The sequence below is a fragment of the Polistes fuscatus genome, unplaced genomic scaffold (assembly GCF_010416935.1).
Source record: "Polistes fuscatus isolate 324 unplaced genomic scaffold, CU_Pfus_HIC Scaffold29, whole genome shotgun sequence".
Taxonomy (NCBI): domain Eukaryota; kingdom Metazoa; phylum Arthropoda; class Insecta; order Hymenoptera; family Vespidae; genus Polistes; species Polistes fuscatus.
The window spans coordinates 366,087-393,235 of NW_025113106.1; the positions used below are offsets into that span (position 1 = coordinate 366,087).

Below are 27,149 nucleotides of genomic sequence, written 5' to 3' on the forward strand. Positions count from 1 at the left end.
ATTTCGTAGCATTTTGCATACTTTTTTCTGTGCTCCGTATAGGTCGTGTTCCATGTCCCCCGAGAATTTCTCCCAGTAGTCTCGTTTGATTTGTCTAATTGCCTCATTTACCTTGTTTCTTGTACTTCGGTAATCGTCATATGTTATTGTGTTTTTCCGGTACTGTCGGTATGCGAACCTTTTTTCTTCAGCTAGGGCCCTTATTTCTTCTTTAGACCATTGAGTAATTCTCCACCTTCCTCCGGAGTTACATTTTCTTTTTCCTAGGGCTTCTGCAGTTTTTTTGATGTTTGTTTTGATTCTATCCAATGATGTTTCTACGTCGTCTGTTTCTCAGATTTTGTTTCTTTCTATTTTTTATTCTAGTCGTCTTTGTTAAACGTCTTTTATTGATTTATCGCTAGAAAGTACTATGTTTAGTTTTCCCATTGTTTTCCTCCTTTGTTTTATTTTGGTGTAAAATGTGTTTTTCCATATTTTCGCAAGTATCAGATTGTAGTTAGTGCCCGTATTTGCTGACATTAGCACTCTGGCGTCCAGTATTTTTGTGGGGTGCATATTCCTATTGGTTATTTTGTAGTGTACTGTTGATTTTTTTCCTCTAGTGTTTTCTAACGTAAATTTATACTGTGGTTTATGTGGGTAAAATGTGTTGTTGATACGTAGCTCATTCATTGCGCAGAAGGTAATCAGCATATCCCAGTTGTCATTTAGGTTATCCTCTTTAAAATGATTTTTAATCCCTTTTACTATCTCGTTGTCGATTCTTGAATTGAAATCTCCAAGTATTACAGACTTATCTCGTCTAAGGATTTTTTCTAGGTGCGCTTGCAGCAGATCATAAAATTTATCTTTCTCTTTTTGTGATTTGATGATATCTGAAGCATATATATTGATTATGTGTATCGGTGTTTTCTTCTGGAGCTGTAGTGTTACCTGTAGTATCCTGTCGCTAAATTATTTGGACTCTAGTACATTATCTTCGTATCTCTCGTGTGTCGGTAGGCCTACTCCTGAGGTAGCTCTTTCGTTTTTGTTTTTCTCGCTTTAGAATAGGATATATCTTTCATATCAAAGGTTTTATTTGCCTTTCTTTTCTGTTTCGGAAAGAGCGCAGATGTCTAGTTTGTGTTTGCTAATTTCCTCTATTACTTCCTGGTCTTTGTTTCTTATTGAAGTTACGTTCCAGCATCCTATTCTAAGCGATTTCATGTTCTTCCTTTGCATATTCCTTTTCGCTCACATGCCATCATCGTTATTTCCGTCCAATCCGAGGCGCTATTACTAATTCCAAGAGCATTTTTATTGTTTTTTACCGAGGGTAGGTTGCTAGAATCACCCCAAAGTCTTCCTACTTTGTTTGGGCTTGGGACTAGCTAGGTATTAACTAGGCGGAGAGTCTTGTTATAAACGGCACATCAACGGTTTTTCCTCAAGTAGGTCACCTAATCAAAGCATAAATCGTGCTCAGCGTTGCTTGACAGAAATGATCGAGCTTAAGCTCGTGCTGTCACCGCGCCATGGCCGTTGACGCATAGAGTAATTCGAAATATCTCCTTTATATTTAGTGTAAACTGATATCTAAATTTTGATATTTTTTTTTATTCTTTCTTATATATAATATATCGACCGATTAAAAATTTATTTTCTTTCTTCTTTTTATTAAATAATTAAATAATAATAATTAATAGCTTATCTTCTCGTACTTCCAATCCTCCCTCTTTTTACCTTGTCACGTTACATATATTTATAAAATTAATAATTAAATGAATACAAATTTAAGAATAAAACAAAAATAATCGGCTTACAATAGCGAATATTATCTATCATCAAGCAGGAAGGAAGCAACAGGTTTCTTTATCAACTGTATTAGATGTTGTTGGAAAAATAAAGGAGTTGCCTATCTTGGTATCTCAGGTGTCTCCGATACAGTGGTACCAAACCACTTAGTTTTTAGTAAGTTGGCAGATGGTGTAATAGAGCAGAGAGTTAGCGCGACGCGGTACAGGAGGTAGCCACTTATTGAGTTGCAATATTATATATTTCTTAGTTATGTTAAATAAATACCTTTTTCAACGATACTGCGTATTTCAATTTAATTGGATAACCCGACAGGTTATGGGCCCAGTATCATTTTGGTAAAGGAAAAAGAATTTGATTAGCATAACGCAGCTAAAATAAAATTTGAGGTTAGTTTACCACGTGCAGTAAAAATAACAAGTAAAAAGTAAAAATAAGTGCGTGGAAAGACGAGTGCCGAGAAAAGTGAAAATGGCTACATTAAATCTTAATCAAGTACAAAAGCTTGGTGAGAAAAATTACGAATCCTGGAAAATTCAATTGAAAAGCTTATTAATATATAATGAACTATGGCATTACGTGAGTGGAAATGAACCGAAAACCAGGGAGAATGCAACTGAATGGACAAAAAGGATGAAAAAGCGCTAGCCGTAATATTGCTAAGTGTTGAAGAAACCCAACTAATCATATAAAGAGAGCTGCGATATCTAATGAGGCATGGGAAAATTTAAAGAAAGTTCATGAATCCAGAGGTCCCGTGCGAAGAGCTGCTTTGTATAAACAATTATACAGAATGAAAAAAGGCACTGATCAAACTATGTCGCAGTATGTAAATGAATTTCGGTGTAAGGTTGAGCAATTAAAAGAAGTGGGAATTTCTATTCCAGATGAACTTGTGTCGATAATGTTATTAAGTTCAATGCCAGCTGAATATGAAAACTTCACTATCGCTATAGAGTCACGAGATAAATTACCTGATCTAGAGAGTTTGAAAGTTAAGCTCATTGAAGAAGAAGCACGGAGAGGGAAAGTTTACACAGTATCTGGAGAAACAAGCTATGATAATGCTTTAGTGACTAAGAATAAACAAAATAATTACACAAAACACAAACAAGGTGAGAGCGTGAAGAATAAGGAAAGAAGGTTTAGATTCAGTGGTAATTGCTACATATGCAAGAAATATGGGCATCGGGCCAGTGATTGTCGATATAAAAATGCAAACACAAGTCAAAAACAAAATGATGCCTTAGCGGCAATTGTGCTTAAGAATGATTCTAGAAAACCAAACGTTTGGTATCTAGATAGTGGTGCAACTACACATGTAAGCAACAAGAAAGATAAATTTGTGAATCTGGATGACCACCGCACAAAGATTTATACAGCTACCGAAGAAAGCGTGAACTCGACTGGAAGAGGAACGATTGAAATTAAAGTAAATATAGGGAAAGAAGAAAATCCAGTAAAATTAAAGGACGTTATGTTAGCCACGAGTTTCAAAAGCAATCTCCTATCAGTATCTCAAATTACCAAGAATGGGTATACGGTGACGTTCTACAATGACGGTGCAAAAATAAGACGTAAAGATGGATCTGTAGCAATGACTGCGAAGGAAGAAAATGGCTTGTACGTAGTCAAAGAAGCTGATAAACACAGCGCTATGATACAAAAAGAAAATTGCAGCGGATTAATTAAATGGCACCAGAGACTCGGGCATCTAAACTTCAATGATATACGTAAGATGAAAAATAAACAATTAGTGGTAGGTATGAATGATAACTTGGATAGTTCAAATCCAGTGTGCGAGGTTTGCCAAAAGGGCAAAATTCATCAACTGCCTTTCAAGACATCAACCCGAAGAGAGAAAAATGTACTAGGGTTGGTGCATAGTGATATTTGTGGCCCATTCAGCACAACATCTTTAGGGGGAGCGAAGTACTTTGTAACATTTATTGATGATAAGACTCGTTACATCCAAATTAAGACATTAAACAATCGCTCAGATGTGTTGGATGCATTCAGGGCATACAAAGCCTACGTGGAAAATCAAACAGGTCATAAAATAAAGAAATTGAGACCTGACAATGGAAAGGAATATTGCTCGAAAGAATTCAATGTTTATTTAAGAGCACAAGGTATAGGAAGAGAGCTCACTGTGCAATACACACCTCAGCAAAATAGAGTGTCAGAAAGAGCAAATCGTACGCTCGTTGAAATGGCACGGTGTATGCTCATGCAAGCACAGTTACCTACTTCCTTGTGGGCTGAAGCGATTTCGACAGGAGCATATATCAGGAACAGATGTCCTACAAGGGCAAATGAAGAAGTCACACAACACGAAGATTGGTCAGGTGAGAAACCATATGTGGGATTTATGAGAAAATTTGGAAGTAGAGTAATAGCTCTAGAAAAAGGAAAACGTCGAAATAAGTTCGAGGCCAAAGGCAAAGAATACGTATTGGTAGGATATTCGGATGAGGCGAAAGCATATCGCTTATGGGAACGAGGAACTAGAACAGTCATCAAGTGTACAGACGTTCGATTCATCGAAGACCAAAATGTGAGCATATGTGGAGACGAACCACAACTATTCGAAGTACCTTTGGAGCCAATAGCTGTTGAAGAAAAAGAAATCGTGGTGAAGACGTCATCAGGTGACGAAGAGGAAGCTTAAAATATTCAAGGAACCAGCATAGATCAAATTGAAACTCCTCATCTTTATCGAGCGCCGGGACGTCCAAGAATTGAGAGGATTGGAAAACGTGGAAGGCCACGCAAGCTTTATCGGGCGAGATCTATTCCAGAAGAACCACAAACCGTTAGAGAAGCCTTGAACAGCTTAGAAGATGAACAATGACTAGTGGCAATGAGATCGGAATACGACGCTTTAATAAAAAATAACACGTGGACAGTAGTGAATAGTCCGAAAAACAAAAAGGTATTAAAATGTAAATGGGTATTTAAAATAAAGAAAAATGAAGACGGGTCTATTGATAGATTTAAAGCAAGGTTAGTTGCGAGGGGCGATCAACAATGCGAAGGAATAAATTTTGACGAGGTGTTCGCACCTGTAGCTAGACTTGAAACCATACGTAGCCTGTTAGGGATCAGTGTAATAAAAATATGTACATACATCAATTAGATGTTGTTACTGCTTACGTCCAGGGGGATCTTACAAATGATATATATATGGAACAACCCGAGAACTTTGTAATACCAGGCAAGGATGACAAAGTCTGTAAACTAATGAAACCATTGTATGGATTAAAACAAGCAGGACGTGAATGGTACCGTAAATTAAACAATTATTTGATTCAATTAGGTTTTAGTAACACAGCAGTGAATCCTTGCGTTTACGTTGATTCGAGAGAAAATAATGATACGATAATAGTCATCTATGTCGACGACTTATTAGTAGCGTCAGCAGACTTATCGCGCGTAGGTGAAATCAAAAGTTTGCTGAAACAAAAGTTTAAAATGAAAGATCTAGGAAAAGTTGAGGACATTTTAGGAATACACGTAGACAGAGATAAAGATCTTGGAAAGATTAAAATAACGCAGAAGAAATACATCCAAGATGTTTTGGAGAAATTTAATCTAACGGAATGTAATCCAGTTAGTACACCGTTAGAGACGAGCATAAATATAAATGATTTGATGTTACAAGTAAGAAATGAAGATGAAAACAGAATTGATGAACCATATAGAGAATTAGTGGGTTGCTTGATTTATCTCGCGAATGCAACTAGACCTGACATAGCGTTCGCAGCTAGTTTATTAAGTCGTTTCTGCTCAAATCCGAAAACAATCCATTGGAAAATGGCGAAAAGAGTTTTACGATATTTAAAGGGAACTGCAGACTATGGGATAACTTATACCAAAGACGAAATCGGTTTATTAGGGTATGTAGACGCAGATTGGGCAGGAGATACTAGTGATAGACGATCGTGTTCAGGGTACAGTGTACACATTGCAGGGGGTCCAGTTAGCTGGAACAGTAAGAAGCAGAAGTCAGTTGCCCTTTCCACTATGGAAGCTGAACTTATGAGCCTTTCAGAAGTTACAAAAGAGATTATATACGTTAGAAACTTATTAAAACATATGAAGGCCTATGATTTGTTAAAGCAACCAACCAAAGTTTATTGTGATAACCAAAGTGCCATAGAACTATGTAAGAATAGCGTTTACCATGGCCGTAGCAAACATATAGATATAAGGTATCATTTTTCACGCGAAGCGCAAGAGCGGGGTGATATTATTGTGAACTATTTAAGTACGGAGAAGATGACAGCCGATATATTAACCAAAGCCTTAGCGAGTAACAAGCATAATACCTGTGTGAAACTATTAAGTTTATGTTGAGGGAATCTACGACGCCTAGATAAGGGGGAGTGTTGGAAAAATAAAGGGAGTTGCCTATCTTGGTATCTCAGGCGTCTCCGATACAGTGGTACCAAACCACTTAGTTTTTAGTAAGTTGGCAGATGGTGTAATAGAGCAGAGAGTTAGCGCGACGCGGTACAGGAGGTAGCCACGTATTGTGTTGCAATATTATATATATTTCTCAGTTATGTTAAATAAATACCTTTTCAACGATACTGCGTATTTCAATTTATTGGATAACCCGAGAGATGTAAAAAGAAAATTATAAAAATATTAATAATAACAATATAATAATAACAATAATTAAAAATAAAAAAAGAAAACTAATAATGATAATAATAATAATAATAATAATAATCATTATTTATTTTTTTTAAGTTCTTTTTTTAAGTTATATCTGAAACTATTGAGGTTATGTTCGTTTTGGTACGCTAAAGAATTATAACTTCCTACAGGCGTACATAAGTACACACACCAGTTTATTTTTTATGTGACTTTATAAGACGATATTTGTTGCTTAGTGGTAATTCAATATGTTGTATATAAGACTATTTATGGTGTAGGTCGAGTACAGTTAAAAACAGAATTGTGTTTCTGTAACGAGAAGATTTAAACTTTTATTTTCAAACTTATGTGACTAATATTTACATTTCTTACCTGTAACGAGAAGAAACGACATTTAGTGTTCGTTATAAACCGTATCGTTCCTACTGCTCAAGTAAACGCTCGCGACTGATTTTCCAACTCTTATCTATTCCCCCTCTCTTTTACATCAGCTGACCTGTATGTCAGGTACGTATCAACGATTTCGACTAACGCAGTAAATCAATTAAAAAATATTTCTTTACATATATAACCTATTCTGCTTTATTACCTTCTTAAATCTGTAAAGAAGCTTTTTTATGCCCTCTTTCCAAAATTCTTGAGACTTACTTGCAAAATATTAATTGTTTTGTGTTTTTATTTCGCTTTCAGATTTTGGACATTTACCACGAAGAGAATTTTCTAACAAGAGCAATAAGTAATATTCGGATAAGGCATGGTCTGTGGAGTACGGAGTAGGAGGTAGAACGTCTTAATCGATCAGTAAGAGTTTCTGCTTTTCGGCCAATGAAGTTTGCGGTCTTGCGAGCTGTTGCAAAAAACGATACTTCGTCAGTTTGTCCCAAAGATTGATGATAATAACGTTCGTATTATTAATTTGCATACAATACAATAAGAAACTTTATTGTAATCGTGAGAATATTTCTTCACAATATTACCAATTAATACATTCAATAATTAAAATAACCCCGTACCAACGTAACGTGGTGCGTTTTACCTCGCTCCTATTTTTCAACGCATTTTGCTGCTTTAACATTATAAGAGGTAGAAGGGAGAAAGGGGTTCCTGCTATGTACAAGACGTGACATAGAATACGAAATGCAAAGAATACGGAGGAAAAAGAGGAAAAAGAATACGTATCTTATCGACTTTAAATATTTACAATTTTGCGGCTGCTTGTAAAGCTTTTCAATGTCATCCTTAAGTAAATATGTAAAGGAACGGATATCAGATCTATAAGCGTAGACTCATAGAGTTCCTTAGAGCCAAGATCAAGAAGAAAGAACGATTATCATTGTTATTCCTAATTTAATTTAATTCGGTATTTCTGTAAGTCTGTATTATTGTAGTTAATAATTCTGTAATAGTCGAAAAAACGATATTCTGTTTAATTAATAAGTACGTAATCTGGGTTTTTTAAAATCAGTGATGCTCGGGCTATAGACAAGGTTTCGATGTCTACCAGAATGTTATTGCCGAAAAAAATATCTGCCGTATAAAATGTAGGCTCCTAATACTATAATAAATAACATCATTAAATTTCAGATTTGTTGAAATATTTTTAAAATTTGATTTTTTTTGGTACTTTGGTAAGTGTCTGCTTTAACTTTAGAATCGTCATAATTGTAAGCTATTATTTTATTTTAATAATAGTAATAGTAAAGAATAAAATATCTAAATATCAACGTTCAAAAATACTTTTAAATTTGGTATAAATTTTGTACTTTTCCTACCTACGTGACTCTATAGGAATCACTGCTGAGCTTTGATCATTTGTCAATCTAATGTACAGTAGGTATGAGAGATTAACTGGACAAAATTTGGGTTTTAGTAAAATATTTTTTGACTACTTTTCATAGGCTCTTGAGTTATAGTACAGTAGTAGTTTAGTATAGTAGTATAGTAGTAGTTTTGCAAATCTCATTTGTAGTGTCCTTTTCACTTCTACTTTTTCTAAAGCAGTGAAGCATAAGATACAGCAAATGCTTCTTTTACCTATTTAAATTAAACGGCATAAAAAAAGATTTGAAAAGAGACTTTGTCAGCAAGGAAACGTACTTCGAAAGAGCTGTGAAAAAACTGAAATCAATGCAACAAATGTACAATAGATAAGCCTGCATGTCTACAAACATGGCTTGAAAGGCTCGAAATCATAAATAGTGTGAAGCGGAAATAACCTATGGGATTGTTGAGACACAAGAGAATTCCCAATCTCTTTTGAAATTATAAGTTAAATTTTTTGAATATAGTACAATAATTGTACTGTTGTAATATTAACAATAGCCGTTACTGTGAAACCAATAATAAGATTAAACACTATTTTCAAAAAATTAAAATGATCAAACAACAGCGTAACATGAGTTCTTTAAGAAATTAAATGCACTCTATGAAACGATTCATTGCATTGACTATGCTCCATTACTTAATAAGACTTTGTACATAAGAGTAAATAAAGTCATCGTTTAACTATTGTTCAAATCGTGATGACTATAATTAAAATACGAGGAAGGTGTGACGTTGCACCACAATTATAATATACGTATTGGCTTTATTATTCTCGTTTCGATTCTTCTCCGTATTCTTTCCATTTCGTATTCTATGTAACGTCATGGGCATAACAGAAAAGCAGAACCACGATGTGTTGGTAGGGATTATTGTAATTATTGAATGTAATTATTGGTAATGTGAAAGAATATTATCATCATAACAATATAGCTTCCTATTCTAATATATGCAAATTAATAATACAAATTCAGTACATCGTATTCGTGTTGGACTATTTATATATATCGGGACAGGAAATTCACCTAGAAGAAGCACCTCAATTTCACATTGTTGTCAGGGAGAAAAAGATCGGCACTTTTCTGCCAGCCGTCTAATAGTTCGGACTAGTCGAAATTCTTCACTAACTTTAACTTGTTAACTTGTACAATTTTTTTTATTGTTAGAAGTTATACCGTTAGTTTTTGATATTAGATTCTCTAACAGCATTTTCTATATCTGATTTGATTTAATATTCTTGATTTGAATTTTTGATTTGTTTCTTGAATTATATTTTATTATATAACTTTTATTTCATTATTTTCTTTATTATTATTATTACTTATATGTATTCTAATTTATTATTCTTTATTATTCAATTATTACTGTATTATTTTATATTATTATTCTTCTTATATTATTTACTCTTGAATTACTTTTGACTGACTACAAGTTCAACTGAGAGTATAAGTGTATTTTATTCTGTTATATAAAACCAGTTAATTGTAAGATTAGAGATCAGTGTTTTCTGCACCAGTAACGTATGTTACCTCCGTAGTCCTTTGTTGATTCTTTTTCATTGAAATTTTGCAATATTTTGGGTCACCCAATGACACCTGCCCTAGTTTGTCTCATTCTCCTTCTGCTAGTCGAGACTGCACAGATTAAGTAATTTAATAATATACTTATTATGGAAAACCTTATTGTGACGCCCAAAATTTATTTTGTCTTTTAATTAATAAATCTTATATTGTCTAAACTCAAAGCCCTTGTAGACACTTGACCCAGGCCCGCTAGGTGATGGATTAACTTCTTTAGACTTGAAAAGAAATAATTCCAGTCTCAATATATCCAGAGACAAGCTAAGCCATGTTCGGGTGTCGATATATAACAGTAGATGAATAAAATCACTTTGAATAAAATCAACGGTTATTTTGTTAAGTTAGTTTATTATTATTTGATACTTAGTTTCTTATAATCCTTTTAAATCACAAACAACATACTTAGTTCTTCATAAGATTTCCAAATATTATAAAGTATTTTCTTATAGCGTAAATTCGGAAACTTATTATATTCTATTATATTCTTTGTGATAAAAGTTGTTAAGGTAAATAGTTAAGTTTTCTACTTTTAATCATTTTATACCTTTCCAATCTGTGAAAGTCACAAAAGGCAAAATTTTGTAAATAAGATTAAAAGGTAGCCGAATGAAATTCACAAGTTCGATTTTTTTTGTGAATAACATTAAAACGACTTGCAAACAAATTATTATGAGCTTTTATTGAATGAAATAATATATAAGGCATTCATAATAAAAGTTGCTTCAATCATTAAAAATGTTAAGTAAATGTTTTTTTTTACACGCCATTAGAAAAAATTTTAAATTCTACAAAATAATTATTTTTTAAGAATAAAAATACTTATTTCATATATGTTGGTCATAAAAATGGATTATATTTACGTTCATTAAAACAAAGTTTTCGAGTTATCGGAAAACGAATAACTTATTACTTTAATCATTATCAAATCCATTTATTCCTATAACTTATACATCTTTATTTATGTTTAAAATTTGCACTGAATTAATTATTATTTATTGAAATTGCTTACGTTTTTTATATGTAATATTTTTTTGTTATTATAAAAAAATCCTTAAAATGGTGTCATTAAGCGGCCGAACGTATCAAGAGGAACTGTTTTCTATGGTAGAAGAGTTGAATTATTATCAGCGAGGTGAAATTGCTACATTTTATTCTGGAAAAAAAATTTTCATAACAGAAAGTTAAGGATTTTTATGAAGGCTTATAAGGGAAAAACTGGTAAGGTAATAATCTTTTATATATGTTTTCGTTCTCGAATTCACTTATACATTCCTTATAAGATTTCAATCATGAGTTTTAATTAAATTTTCATACTATGTACAAAAGGGTGGCTCTTTTTTTGAGTATTTCAAAATTTTTATGTTCCAGAGGTTTATATGGTTTGAAATAAATAAAAAGTATATTCCTTTAGTTTAAAATCTATAACTTAATTTTAACATTTGCCGCACAGCAATGTAAGCATTTTATCTAAATAACATGGAGTTTTTGTAATTAATGGTCCATTATTTTAAATAATTTAAAAAAAAATTAGAAATTCAGCAGGCTCTATTTTTATAATTGTACCTGTCCCTACAAATTTTTAAAGATCTTTAGATATTGTAATTGTATTATGTAAGTATAAAAAAGGGATTTTTTAATTATTTATTATTTTTATTTTAATATTAAAAGCTTTTCTTACAAATTTCAAAAAGAGAAAAGAAAATAATAAAAGTAACTATAAATATATTTAGAGATATAGTTTGATCAAGTAAAATGTAATAGAAATTTAAATGTCTATAGCAGTGATTGCAAACCTTTTTGGATGCGTGGGTTAAATTTGGCTTATCATTGCTTGCAGCGTTATATTCGTTTGTCAGTAAATGTGTCAAGAGCCATGAGAAAAATCTTATTCTTTATTCTGAAAATTAAAGCTTATCAAAATCGACGCGTAATTCAATTCAAAAGTTTTTGTGGATTAATTTTTGACGGGCGAGTCACAGGTTAGCAATCCTTGGTTAATAGTCTAATGAGTCACTGATAAATATCGTCACTTCCTATGCAATTTTACCTGTAGTACCTATTTACTAAACTGTTGAGATTGTTAGATTTATTTTATTACAATATGTATAAGAGAAGAGAAAGTAGAAACTAAATATAACTCCTTTGTTTTTTAGGAGAGTGCTATGTTATCAAATTGCGTTTCGTCCCTACTCTTCTCGAATATTCGAGAACTGTAATAGAGGAAAAAATAAAAGAATGATAGAAGGGATAATGTTTTAAGATAAGAAGCAAGATTTTAAGTATAAGGCAAGATTTAAAGTAAAATGTAAGATTTAGAAGAAAATAGTAAGATTTAAAGTAGCGTTTATGGTGATATTAAAAATATATATAAATATCCCTATTTTTCTTAACTAAAACTATTATTATATATGTATTTTTTGTACTTCTTAACAGAACACCATCCAAAGCAAACTCTTTCTAATCTCTCAAACAATAATCATTCTCTTTTTGTTCGTTGGACACGTATATATATACGTCATTTCCCTTTATCGTCTATCGTCAATCGCTTATCGTCATTTCTTTTCGGTTTCTTTCTCCTTAACATTTCTTCTCTTTTTAACCCCCAAATTATGCCATCGCGGATAATAATTAATACTATAAAAGCTCTGTCTTTAGTCACGTACCCATGAGCACACACGCACATATACAAACACACTCTGATACACTCATGCTTAGTATGCTATTCTAGAAATATCTATATGTGCATTTTCAATAGTAAATGTTCTGATTTATCTAAATCTTAATTTCTTCTGTATTCATATATACACTCTCGTGAGACACTGCTTCCTGTTCAGTCCTAAATTTTTTCTATAATAATTTTGGAGTTGCAACTAGTTAAAAAAAATCCCAAATCAAACTAATGTTTAGATGAAACAAGATACGCATATCTTTTGGATATCTAGAGATGGAACGTTGAGAGATGAGAAGAAAGCGAGATGTAGTCTAAGGAGATGATGTACAATTATTTTTGATTTCGAAAAGTTCGTCCGCACAGATTAACTTATTAAACGATTCTACCTGGACCACGCCACTTTTCGGTTCGAGTCGAGGAACAGAGCGGAAGATAGAAAAAAACGATACACCAATTAGCGCGTTCCACGCTAGGAAGAGAGAACAACAAAATGATGATAACATGATCGATGATAACAGACGGCGTCTTAATCATGCTATCCGAGAGGTGCTGTCATCTAATTTGAGAGGCGCAATTTTCGAACAGTTTTTTTTTTAGAGCTAAGTCGATTAGCAAATTCGTTTATTTCATAGGCTACTTGGTAATTTGCCCAACACTTACGTATATTCAAAGGCAATCTTTGAAAATACTGTACGGCAATATTCTAATGGAATTCCTACTTGCATAGTTTGGCCATCTATTGTTGTCGCAACGGAAAAGGAACCAATCGCCGGTTGGATAAACAGTCTGTATGGATTAACAGATATTGCTGTAGAAAGTGCGACTGGTGTTTTACACACGATATATTGTAATGAAAACTTTATTTGCGACATAATTCCTGCCGACTATGTTGTCAACAACATTATTGCTGCCGCATGGGACGTTGCACAAAAACAGTAAGTTTTTTCTTCTTTTTTGAAAAATCTCTGAAATTTACTTTTATTTCAACTTTTAAAATAATATTGAGAGTGAGTAAGAAAGAACTTTTATTGTAGGTCTATACCACAGATTATTAATCTCTCCAACAGAAACAAGAAATATTTTCGTGTTAACAAAGAGATTACAATTTATAATGTTGTTTCCTCAGTTCAAAAACCAAGTACTTGGGCTACTATGGAAAATTATAAAAAAAATAATGCGATGATTATTCCGTCGAAAAAAATTTTGTGGTACTACTCCTAATAGTTTAATCGTAAATATTCTTTCCATATTTTTTTTACTACCTTTTAGCACTGGATAACAGCAGTCATAGTGGAATCGTTAGCTTATCTTAGTGAAAGAAAGCCAAGGTAATGTCTAACAATATTTTAGATTAACATGCGATTTATTATTAGTCGATAAAAAAGAACATCATTCAATTTATTGTATATTTTTTCTGATTGCTTAATATCTACAGAAAAATAAAAAAGTTTAAATATGTACTGAATTTCTTACTTTTAACGAGTGGGGAATTCACAAACGAAAACATTTTGAAGTTATAGGACAAGATATCTGTAGTCGACAAACATAACTTCTTCTTTAATGTTTCTAATATTGATTGGGATAGTTTTACTGATACTTACGTAAAGGAGATACGAATATTTATACTTAAAGTCCCGATGAGACGGTTGAGGAATCAAGACAATTTACAAGAAGTTAATTTTTTGACAATCTCTTTTTTTAACAGATATTATTTTTCCCTATTTAAAATTTGATTATTCGCCTTATTGTTTATTGTTTCCGGGGTAATAACAGCTCATTATACGATAAAATGGTTTTTTTGTGCGATGATTCTTTAGACCTTTTATTCGTTATGTTTTAAGTTTTTTCATTTGTATTTTCTTTTTAACAATCTGAGAAAAACAACAATAAAGAGATCCATTTATAAATAATTTTTTCTAGTTAGAATACGTTAATTTTTTTTTCTTAGCATAAGTAGTTTTTCCTAAACCTTAAACATTTTTTTCGCAATTAGACTTTTCACTTTGTGTTTGTACGAGAAGATATCTCTAATTTAAAAACTATAGAAGGTATCTAAACATTTTAAATACTAAGAAATAATTATAATAGCTTGATGTATTCTGTAGAACTTCAAATATCGATAGTGAATTAGCAACCATATGTGACTAATAAATGATGTTAGAGAGTAAGAAATACTTAAATCAACTTTTAATATGAATATTTGTGTACTAATTTATTTAAGTTAAATATACTATTGGGTTAGCAACTAAATAATTCCCGACTTGTTCAATGAAATAAAGGAGTTTTTCTTTTTACTTAGAATGAACTTTAATCCATGATGTATTTTTCAGTTTGTTCGATGATCTTTTGCCATCTCTGTGAAAACCTAAAAATACCAAGCTCGTAGAAAGTCTGATCCACTTTGGCCAAAAACCTAAGTTAAGTGAGATTTTACAGAGTCATCATCTATGAAAGTTTACTACGAAGATAGTTGTCCAAGGATCAAGATAAGTGGTAATTCAATTGCGCGAGATCTGGGCTATATGGTGGATATAACATCAATTCCTAACCAATATCCATCAATTTTTTCTGAGTAACCAAAGACGTGTGCGGCCTAGCATTATCATTTTGAAAAATGACACTTTACGATTGACTAATTTTGGTCGCTTTTCCTTGACCGCTGCCTTCAATTTGTCCAGTTGTCGACTGTAGACCTCCAAATTAATTGTTTGGTTCCTTTGAAGCAAGTCAAAATACATCGCACCTTACCAATTCTTCCTAATTAACAAAAAATCTTCTTTTGTGGGATATTTGTCTTTGAAGTGATTTGCGATGACTAATTACGCATGCACCACGATCGTTTTCGATTGACATATATGGCGAAAATGTTCGTTTTTGCACTCCATAATATTATTAGGGTAAAAAAAAATTTTTAGAAAAGTATCTACGCAATGAACTTGTAAAGCTAAGTAAGGATGACAGCTAACATATATAAGAAGAAGAAGAAGATCATAACATTTACGGATATCATAATAATGGGAAAGACGTCTATAACTGAAATCAGCACTTACTTAGTTGCCAAAAAATATATAATAGAAATTTACTATGCCTACTACATAGAGGAGGGTTGAAACTATCATTGTCTTGCTAATAGAGTGCCGAAAATTTCCGAACCTACAATACAGATAAAATAAATTCTTATCATGATTTTCAAAAGGGTAAAATCTGTTTATACTTACAAGGAACATATGGAAGTAATACTTATATACAATTGAAATTTACTGTGTCTCCTACACATAGGACAACTGAAAACTTCTGCATATTTTTCATGGTTAATAGCAAAACATGTTTATCTCGTTAATAATATTTAAATTAATATTAAACGTCAGTAATAAGTGATAATGTAAAAGGTTTAGTGCTACAAACCTATTTTCCATTCTTCTAATGAGAAAAAATGATATTAACCATCGACTTATTTAGACTTCTATTAAAAATTGAGAAAAAGGTTAAATCTTTATTTCGAGCGTGACGATTAAATTCCTTTTTATTGTATATAGTTATAGGTAATATATTCATACATGATGTATTTATTATTTAGTCGTCTTTTATAAAAATCTGGAGTTATTTTGGAAGTTATCTTTGAGATTATTAAAGTTATATTTTTTTTTGTTCCCCCAAAGAATTATAACATCTTACGTGCGTACATAAGTACACACTCGTGTTTTTGTTGTTATTACAACAGGAGCAAAAACTTTCACAAGCATCCAAGGCCCGTTACCAGAGTTAGTGTCGGATTCTGACCGTCCGAAATTCTTTCCTTATCAGGAAAAGTCTAATTAGACTGGTCCTAGTACGGGCTACTTGCCGACTAAAAAACTTCCTATTTATCATTACAACATAATAGGAGCGAGAGTTGTAATATACTTTCATCGCAGTGCTTTATTGGCAAGTAGGATGAGGATGACGATGCAGAGCACACCCCGCTTCGCTGCCCAGCGTATACAGTAGATAGAAAGGTAAAAAATTTAAACTTAGCATATAAGACAAACTTATAATTTGGAAAACAATAATACAACCAATCTGGACCTATGGAATACCGCTATGCGGTATAGCAGCGAAAAGTTCCTTTGCTAAGCTCGAGGCTAAGCAATCCATAAACTCCTACGAACAATCGTGAATGCTCCATGTTACTTCCGTAAAAAAGAGATAAGGAAGGACAAATATATTCCCTTGATAGAAAAAGAAATAACTTAGACAACTTGCAGATACAAAAGAAGAATTGATACGCACATAAACCAGCAATCCAACGAAAACTACAACAAATATATTCCTAGTAGGCTTAAAATAATCCACCCAGGAGACCTTGTAAAGAATTAATCTTAACCGAAATAAGTGACAATAGCGAGACGCCATCTCATTGAAGAAACCGTCCATATGCTATCATTTTTCACCTTTATAACAATTAACCAAATGTCTACGGACAAATTGTAAAGATGTAGGGAGTTAATAAAAACAAAAGAAATTATTAGGTTGAAATATTATAATAGTTAAATAGTTTGTTTGTGAAATGATAAACTAAAAGATTTGAAGATAATTTTGCAGTTTTAATTTATTTTTTAAGAATTAAAATATGTTATTAGATAAAACTAAAAAATCTTTATGCTTTTCTAATCACCTAAATTTTACAATATTACGATATTGTTTTATGTACTACTATTTCATTTATATGTTTATTTTGCATGAGATATTAATTATATCCTATATTTCATACATTTGCATATTATATTTACTTACATTTAATATTATATATATTGAATGTAATTAAAATTTTGATCATCTTTTTGCATTTATTATTAACAGAAACTTGTTTTAAAGAGGTTTTCAGATTTTTAAATAAATAAGTTCGTACAAGAAAATTTTGTTGAAACTAAACAGATTTTAAAATAAATAAGTTCTGACATGAAGATTTTGTTGAAACTAAAAATTGGCACAATCAAAATATTTGTTAGGAATAAACATTTTAAATTCTTTTTATAGAATTTATAACTACAATCAACGGTTACTTTATACGTAAATACTTTTACTTTGATTTGAATTATTAAAGATGATACATAATTGTTTTTTTGTTTTACAGACTCTTAAGGTTTTAAAATTAAAGTATTCTTTTAATTTTGCGTACCACTACATCTTTTTAATTCAACTAATGGAATGTCGCGTGGACGCTGGCGAAAACAATGAATAAAAATAATGTTTTATAAAAGTAGATATAATACATTAAATAGAAATTTATGAGTTTATTAATAACACATGGTTCTATTGTTATCGGTGGAAAAATAGATAATACTGAAAGCTGCTATAATACTCGACGAACCAAGTACATAACCAACAATTGTATATAAGAATGGATTAAAGTGCACATCCGGCAATGCCGAAACCATTTCTTTAGGAGTTTTTAATTCTATTAAATAAAACAATATTAGAAAGTATATTTGTGAGAAATCTTGTAAGGGGCTAAACAGAAAAAAATAGTTAAATTAAATTTGATTTTAATCAACAAAACTTTTGTTTTTTAGAAGAATAATTAGCGTTTTAGTTGTTTGATATTTTACTTTAACCTAAAATATACGTACACGTCTCTTTGTAAAGATGGAAGAAGCATGTTAATTTGTAATCTAGCAAAAAATTCGAAAATAATTCCTGTCGCCTAGAAAATTACAAAATTATTCCATAACAATAAAAGTAAATGTAAATAATAAAAATAATTGCAATAAAGTCAAATACTTTTTTAAGACACCTTAGGTTATCTATTGTCATATTTACAGAAACTAGTGAAGATAATAAACAATTACAATTGTAATAGAATATGTTACCATATCACTATGCTTTAACCAAATAAACGTAAACTAGTACATTCAGTGACTAACTTGCAGTATTTGAAAAGTTGCCATTAATTATTTTATTTATTATAATAAGTGTATTGTAGAACCCTTACCGACATATTAATAACATTTGATAGAGGTATGACTCTGTATATTATACAGGTATAGTTTCAAGCAAATCGAAATATATATACAATAGTTATGATTTATTTCTTTTAAACGTAACGAATGCTACAGCCGAAAAAGTATTTAGACACATAGAACCAAGATCAAGAAATAATGAAAATAAAAGTTTTTTCAGTACTAAATGAATACATGGAAGGTCTTCAGATGGATTCAGATGAATCAAAATTTAAAATATTACTAATAATTAGAAATATTACTTTATTACAGAAGAAATCATCTTTGCTACTAAATTCTTTGACGAATTTTAATCTTATATTCTTATTAATGTTACTATTGTATACCTTCTTTCTGGGAATCCTAGCATGATAATCATTTTAACGTAGTACTCTTCTACATAATTCTGGATTTACATCTTTCTTAAAGTTCTAGCTAACTATTGTTTCAAGATTTGTAGCAATAACTATATGATTTTTTTTAATTTCACAGATCAAAGCTGTTTCTTCTCGTTCCGCTAACTTCTTTGGTCAACTAGAACGACATTTTTTTTTTATAATTCCTTTAGATTTCGATTTTTAAATAGTGTAATATATCGTAGATCTGTTTATATTTAAAATTTTACTTATTTTACCGTAAGTTTTTCCTTCTTTGCGCCACTTGACCATTAATATTCTATTACTTACAGAAATTTCAGATCTTTTCGGACTCATAATCAATATCGTAATGTTTCACCACGATTACTTAACTGTGACTGACAAAAATGTACATAAGGCAAAAACTAACGACCTTCCATGTATTAATTTAGTACTGGAAAAACTTTTATTTTCATTATTTCTTTATCTTAGTTCTATGTTTCCAAAAATTTTTGTAGCTTTAGCAATCATTATGTTTATGAGAAATAAATCATAAATATTGTATAAATATTTCGATTTGCTTGAAACTATATCTGTATAATATACAAAGTCATACCACTATCAGCAATGTAATTATTATTTCGGTAAGATTTTTATAACACACTTAATATAATAAATGAAATATTTTATAGTAACTGTTTAAATACTGCAAGTGGATCACTGTACATTTGTAATCTTTTAATAAATAAATACATTTTATTACTATTTATTATATGAAAAAACTTACCGGATCTAAAATAATCTGATTACTATGATTTTCCTATGAATGCCTCATACCTACGATCTGATTACTTAGAGTAGGATCAGCTTTATAAAAATTAGGATGATTAACAAAGACAGGGTATCCGCTAAAACAGAACATTATATTTATTAGGCAACTAGGACTGCAATCGCTATTGAAATAGCACATGTTTGTTTTCGTAATATTTCTATCCGTTTAGTTAAGTTTTTATTTTTTAAATCTGCTGTCTCGTAGTCTAAATAACTTTTTATTGATATGCTTTAGTAACGTTCCGCCACATATACCTTCCTAAAATGTTCCAGAGTAGAATAAGATTAACTAATAGAAACACACATTATTCCAGTGATTTATACAAAAGACAACCGAAACACTTTTTAGTAGTAAGAGCTGAAACAATTGCAACAATAGTACTGATAACAGATAAACTTATTAAAAAGAGCGTATAGTAATTATTCTTAGAATCAGGCTGATTTTTACTTAAGACACACATTTTTTTAACAATAAAGAAATATCCACGGTGAATCACTGGAAAAGTTATTTAATTGTTAGTTATATTGTAATCATGGACAAAATACAATAATACAAAATCTGTAAATGCATACGGTGGAACTAAGAAAAAACGACAATATGCCAAGTTATTGACCAATAAGGGTTCAATAAAGGTTCATAAAACGCTTTAAGGTTTAATAGGAAAACAAGAATTACACTATACAATTTATTTTCAATTTTTGCATTGTTAATTGATAACGTAAGCAACCTAGCATATAAAATTGAAATTTTTGTTACGACCAGTAACCACGACGACTCATCGTGTTTCGTCTCTTAGATATTAGTAACTTAACCTTTGTGTATGCGACGTATACTTAACGTACGTTATACTATACCGCAGCGTATATTTGAATACTTGTAATCTCTCGAAAAAACTAAATAAACACGTCTTTAATTATTAGCGATAGATTGAGGAAAGATATGTAATAAATTTTTAAAAATTTATTCCATTTATACTATCTGCATATAGTTTTTGTATTTTTAAAAATGCATTTAAATATAAACTTATTAACATACTGAAAAAAAACAAACCAAGCGATCAAGGGGAATATATTTCCCTGCAGCTGGGATGAGTTCTAAATCTTGTAATTTATCTTCGTATCTAATGAACAATAGCTCGTCAACTGCTTTTATTACAGAGAAATTTGATACTTACCCAACAGTGTAGAAGAGGTTTTTCAGTTAAGAAGATCAGAAGCGTGATCATTATACAGCTGACTGAATAAAAAAATTTGATTTATCGCTAGTTTTAAATATGCTTGTTTTATAATAATGTAAGTATTTTATATTTACTTACTACTGCTGTAGCATCTGCTGTGGCGATTTTATTAGGAGTACTAATAAGTATCTGCTTTTTTGAGATAGATGGCATAGCACAAGGCTTACGTTAGAATTTGAACATGATAACCAACTTAAATATTAGGTTGCTCATTCAAGAGCAACATAAACTTATCATATCTTTAACTTCGTATTAGCATCACATATTTTTTGAAGTTATACTTCTTTTGGCGCGTTAGTTAAAATGTAATGAGAGTGATTTGTTTCCGAGCTCATGGTAAAAATCGACACACTGAAGTTTGTCGGTATTTACGATGCGCGGCAAAGCGATTTCAAATTTACAGCATGAAATCGTCTTTTCTTCTCTTCTTCTTCCTCCTCTTTTTTCTCAAGCGGGTCACCAATCCAAGTATTAATAGTACTCAGCGCTGCTTTACTTATGATCGAGCAAGATTTATTGCTAACATCGCGCAATGGCCGTTGACGCATAAAGTAATTCGATATATCTCTCTAATATTTAGTGTGAACTGATATCTATATTTTAATATTATTTTTATTCTTTTTTTGTTATTTTTTCTTATATATAATATATTGATCGATTGAAAACATGTTTCCTTTCTTTTTTTGTGTAATAAATGAATAATAATAATTAGAAGCTAATCTTCTCATACTTCTAATCCTTCATCTTTTTATCTGGTCACGCTTATATATATACTTATAAAATTAAATAAATAAAAAAATGAATAAAAATATAATTATAAAAGAAAAATAATCGAATTACATTAGCGGATATTATCGATCATCAAGCAGAGAGGGAGGAAATAGTTTCTTCATCATCTATACTCTATGTAAAAAGAAGATAATAATAATAATAATAATAATAATTTAATAATAATAAAATAAATTAAAAAAAAAGAAAAATAAAAAATTCACAATGAAAATTTATAATGATAAAATAATAATAAATTTTTGAAGTTATACTTCTTTTGGCGCGTTGGGGAAAATGTAATAGGGAGTGATTTGGTTGGAAAACGACTTTATAAAGTTTGTCGGTATTTACGACCCGCGGCAAAGCGATTTTAAGTTTACGGCATGAAGTTGTCTTCTCTTCTTCTTCCCCTTTTCTTTTCTCAAGCGGGCCACCCATCCAAATACTAATCGTGCTCAGTGCTGCTTTACTTAAATGATCGAGCGAGAACTAATGCTGTAACCGCGCCATGGCCGTTAACGCATAAAGTAATTCGATATATCTCCCTTACATTTAATTTAGACTGATATCTAGATTTTTATATATTTTTTTAATTCTTATTTTATTCTTTTTTATATAAATAACATATCGGTCGATTAAAAATATTTTTCTTCTTTTTGAAGTTATTTTTTTAACTTAATAGAAAAGAATAGTTAGTAACTTATCTTCTCATATTTTCAATCCTCCTCCTTTTTACCTGGTCACGCTATAAATATTTATATATGTGGGAAGGGAAATTAGACAAAGGGGCTATGAATTAAGATATGAATATTCGAGAACGATCATTGCTAAACATATCCGTATTTCAAGGAAAAACAAAGTTGTTTGTCAGCTAGGAAGGGATAGAAAAAATTTAAGAAGAAACGTTAAGATAGGAATATTGGGGAATGATCGTTGCTAAATATATACGCCTTTAGAGTAAGAAAAAAGTTGTTGTTCAGTATGAATGTTCGAAAACGATCGTTTCTAAATATTCGAATAAGTGAAAAGACATAAGAAATATCGCCCTTTATTGTGATGGTGTGAGGGAAATGAGATAGTATGAGTGAGTACGTTGCTATGTAAGTTAGTCATCGTATAGCCTTTAAGAAGCAAACAGCTATTATTGTATTTACATGGAAACATTCTATTCATCTTTGTATTGAATCCAACATATGGGGGCTCAGCCGGAATTAAAAGAGAATAGATTTCATGTGTGCAATAAAAAGTCGTATAAAGTCGTATAAAGTCGTATAAAGTCGTGTGAAGTTGCTTAAAGTTGTATCAAGTCAAAAGTTGCGTTACAATTACCAGCAGTGTGAATCCGATTCTAAATTGATTAAGAGTGTTGCGCGAGGAAAGTTGACCACGCGTGAATACTAAAGTAAAGTTGTGAAGTAATCGGTAGTGTTGGTGTAACGGTGATATAGGAGGACGATAAAGAAACATTAAGATTAAGAAAAGTAGCTGTTTGAACGATGGCTCAATTGAAGGTAACACTCGAAACAAGTGCGGATGAGCAGGAAGTTGGACGTGAGGAATTGAACGAAAAGGCCGTCCAAAACACGCCACTAAGAAGACGAGTTGAAGAACGAAAGCGTCAAGGTAAAGCAGTCGAGGAAGAAGCCGTCATTTACACCTATGAGCAGATTGACTCCATGAAATTAAGGGAGTTAAAAGAAGCGGCGAAGAAGTTAAGGTTATCCACAGTCGGAAATAAGCAGGCGTTAAGAAATCGCTTGAAAGATGCGATGAAAGATGAAGAAAGCGAAGACGAAGAAAGTGAAGAAGAAGAAGAAGAAGGAGACGAAGGCAAACGAGAAGAAGAATCACAGAGAGGTGGACAACGCGGGGAAGGAGGAGCGGTTAGCGTTGTTACGCAACAACTCGCTTCGTTTTCCATAAAGGATGTGGAAGAAAGCCTATCATATTTCAACGGAGAGGATAAGCTACTGATAGATCATTGGATCCACGATTTTGAAGATACCAGCGTATTGTTGGGATGGAACGATTTGCAGAAGTTTATCTACGGGAAACGTATGTTAAAAGGAGCGGCAAGACAATTTATATCGTTCGAAAGAGAAATTAAATCATGGGACAGCTTAAAGCGTAGTTTGATTAGGGAATTTCAGGTAAAGGTAAATTCAGCCACGATTCATAAGCAGTTGTCCAAGCGTAGACAACAACCAGGCGAAAGTAGTCGTTTGTACATTTATAGTATGCAAGAAATCGCGAATCAAGGTAACATCGAAGAAGACGCCCTTATACAGTATATAGCGGATGGTTTGTTAGGCGAACGTCGCGATAAGGCAGTATTGTACGGATCCCGAACGCTCACAGAATTTAAAAATAATATTCAAATATTTGATAAACTTAAAGAAAGTAACGTACAAGGAACGCGATTTAGAAAAGATAATCAAGGAAACGTAGCGTCGAACGTATCGGTAGATCTCCGGCGATAAAGAAAGACCATTGTTACGGGTGCGGTTCGGAAGCACATAGTTATCGTTTCTGTCCAGACAAAGAAAAAGGTCTCAAATGTTTTAAATGTAATAATTTCGGTCACATAGCGAGTCATTGTAATAAATCACAGCAGCCGTCGGAAAATAAAGCAAGTATCAATTGTGTTCAATCTACTACGGATAGAGTTGCGATCAGGATTAATGGTTTGTTAGCATATGCGTTATTAGATACGGGCAGCGAAGTAAGCATTATAAATTCAGAGCTATATAATAAATTAGGAAGACCAAGATTATATGAAACCACTCGACGATTGGCAGGGTTTGGTAATGCGATAACGAAGCCAATAGGGAGATGTGAGGTGAATATCGATATCGAAGACGGTAGATATAAAACGGATGTATTTGTAGTAAGTCAGTCAGATATGAGATACGAAGTTCTTTTAGGAAGAGAGTTGCTGAAAGAGTTAGACGTTCGTATAAATAAAGGGCGAGTAGAAATAAGACGACCAGACAAAAGACTCAGCGAGGAGATAAGCGAGGGATCGGTAAAATCGAGCGACTATGGTTATGTTGAGCGACGGACGGATACAGACGATATGAATGCAAATAAAGAAGTAGAAGATATAAAGGCGATAATGGAAATAAAATATGTAGATACGGATGAAATAGACGTAAAAGAACCGTACAAGGTGCGCATAAAAGAATTAATACAAAATTATAAGCCAAATACTAAACCAGACGCGCGAACAGAGACAAAAATAAAGTTGACGGATAATATTCCAGTTTGTTCTAAGCCGAGGAGATTAGCTCCGAAAGAGAAAAAATAGTTACGCAACAATTAGACGAATGGTTGGACGAGGGAATAATTCAACCCAGTACAAGTGAATATAGTAGTCCGGTAGTAGTGGTACCTAAGAAGGACGGAACTTACAGAGTTTGTATTGATTACCGTAAATTAAATGCAAAGGTGATAAGAGATCGATTTCCAATGCCATTGATCGAAGACTGTCTCGATGCGTTGACACAGGGAGTGGTATTTTCGACAATTGATCTTAAGAACGGGTTTTTTCATGTCAAGATTGAGGAAGATAGCCGTAAATTCACTTCGTTTGTTACTCCAGACGGGCAATTTGAGTTTCTTAGAACACCTTTTGGGTTATGTAGCAGTCCCGCCAGTTTTTTAAGATTTATTGATGAGGTTTTTGGCGATTTGGTAAGGAAGAAAATAGTGTTAACATACATGGACGATCTTATTATCCCAGGTATCGATTACGAAGATGCGTGTAGAAAGTTGGAAATAACGTTAACGGTAGCAGCTCAGAACGGGTTAATTATAAATTGGAAGAAATGCAAGTTCCTGCGGGAGGAAATTGAGTTCTTAGGACATGTGGTGTGGAATGGGAGTATTCGGCCATCACCCACGAAAATAAAAGCGGTACAACGGTTTCCGGAACCGAAGAATAGAAAACAAATTCAAAGTTTCTTAGGTCTGACAGGATATTTTCGTAAATTTATTAAGGATTACGCTAAGATAGCAAGACCATTATCAGATTTGTTAAAGACAGGTAAGGCATTTGTCTTTGATACCGTTGAAAGAGAGTCGTATTCGCGATTAAAGTATTTTTTGTCTCAAGAGCCGGTGCTCCGTATTTATGACCCCGGAGCAATGACGGAATTGCATACTGATGCAAGTATAGACGGGTTTGGCGCCGTATTATTGCAAAAATACGAAACGAAAATAATTACCATCCGGTTCATTACATGAGTTATAAAACGTCGGAAGCAGAGAGGAAGTACCATTCGTATGAATTAGAAGTCCTAGCGATAATTAAAGCAGTTCAGAAGTTTAGAGTCTATTTGTTAGGAATAAGATTTAAGTTAGTTACGGATTGCCAGGCATTCCAAAAGACGCTTAAGAAAAGGGAGTTAGCACCGAAGGTAGCAAGGTGGGCGTTGTCATTGGAAGAATTTGACTTTGAAGTTGAACACCGTCCAGGAGAAAGAATGAAGCATGTAGATGCACTTAGTCGTTATCCGGTAATGTGTATCGAAGATACGTTATTACAAAATATAAGAAAGAAACAGGAAGAAGAGGAAAGATTACGTGTCATACGTCTTGTAGTAGAAAAAGAGCCATACGAAGATTATATTTTAGAAAATAATATTTTGATGAAGCGTGTAAACGATAAGAACGTGATAGTGTTGCCTACGAGCATGCAGTCTAATATCATAAGAAAGATTCACGAAAATGGTCATTTCTCTGTACGAAAGGTAGCCGAAAAAATAAAAGAAGAATTTTATATACCGGGTCTGAAAGAAAAAATCGAAAAGATCATCAGCTGTTGTGTACCGTGTATATTAGCGGAGCGTAAGCAGGGGAAAAAGGAAGGTCAGTTACAGCCGATACCGAAGGGGATAGACCGCTCGAGACTTATCATGTCGACTATCTAGGGCCGATGACAGCGACGAGTAAAGCTTATAAGCATATCTTGGTAGTGGTAGATGGGTTTTCTAAGTTTGTGTGGCTATACCCAACTAAGACGACAACCGCACGGGAAACGTTAGAAAAACTTGGGATACAGCAGAGAACATTCGGTAATCCGACACGTATTATTACAGATAAGGAACCGCATTCACGGCAACAGAGTTTAAAGAGTATTGTATGACGGAAAGGGTCGAGCACGTTCTAACTACCACCGGTATACCGAGAGGAAACGGTCAGGTTGAAAGAATTAATCGAATTATTATCTCGGTACTGACTAAGATGTCGATGGACGCGCCTGACAAGTGGTATAAGCACGTAGATAAGGTCCAAAGAGCGATTAATAGCACTTATCAGCGTAGTGTAGATGCGTCACCTTTCGAGGTGATGTTTGGCGTAAAAATGAAGCAGCGCGAAGATTTAGCTATTTTAGAATTAATAGAGAAAGAGGCGATATTGCAATATTCTGACGAGCGCTT

General features: G+C 32.4%; 1 protein-coding gene across 1 annotated transcript; it reads left to right on the forward strand.

Annotated features, from left to right (window-relative positions):
• Positions 1–23,204: 23,204 nt before the first annotated feature.
• LOC122519060 lies at positions 23,205–26,854 on the forward strand. The gene is made up of 6 exons (XM_043638225.1): positions 23,205–23,435; positions 23,634–24,108; positions 24,297–24,752; positions 24,983–25,753; positions 26,053–26,450; positions 26,729–26,854. The coding sequence occupies exons 1-6, from the start codon at positions 23,205–23,207 to the stop codon at positions 26,852–26,854; spliced, it is 2,457 nt and encodes an 818-aa protein (XP_043494160.1).
• Positions 26,855–27,149: the final 295 nt, after the last annotated feature.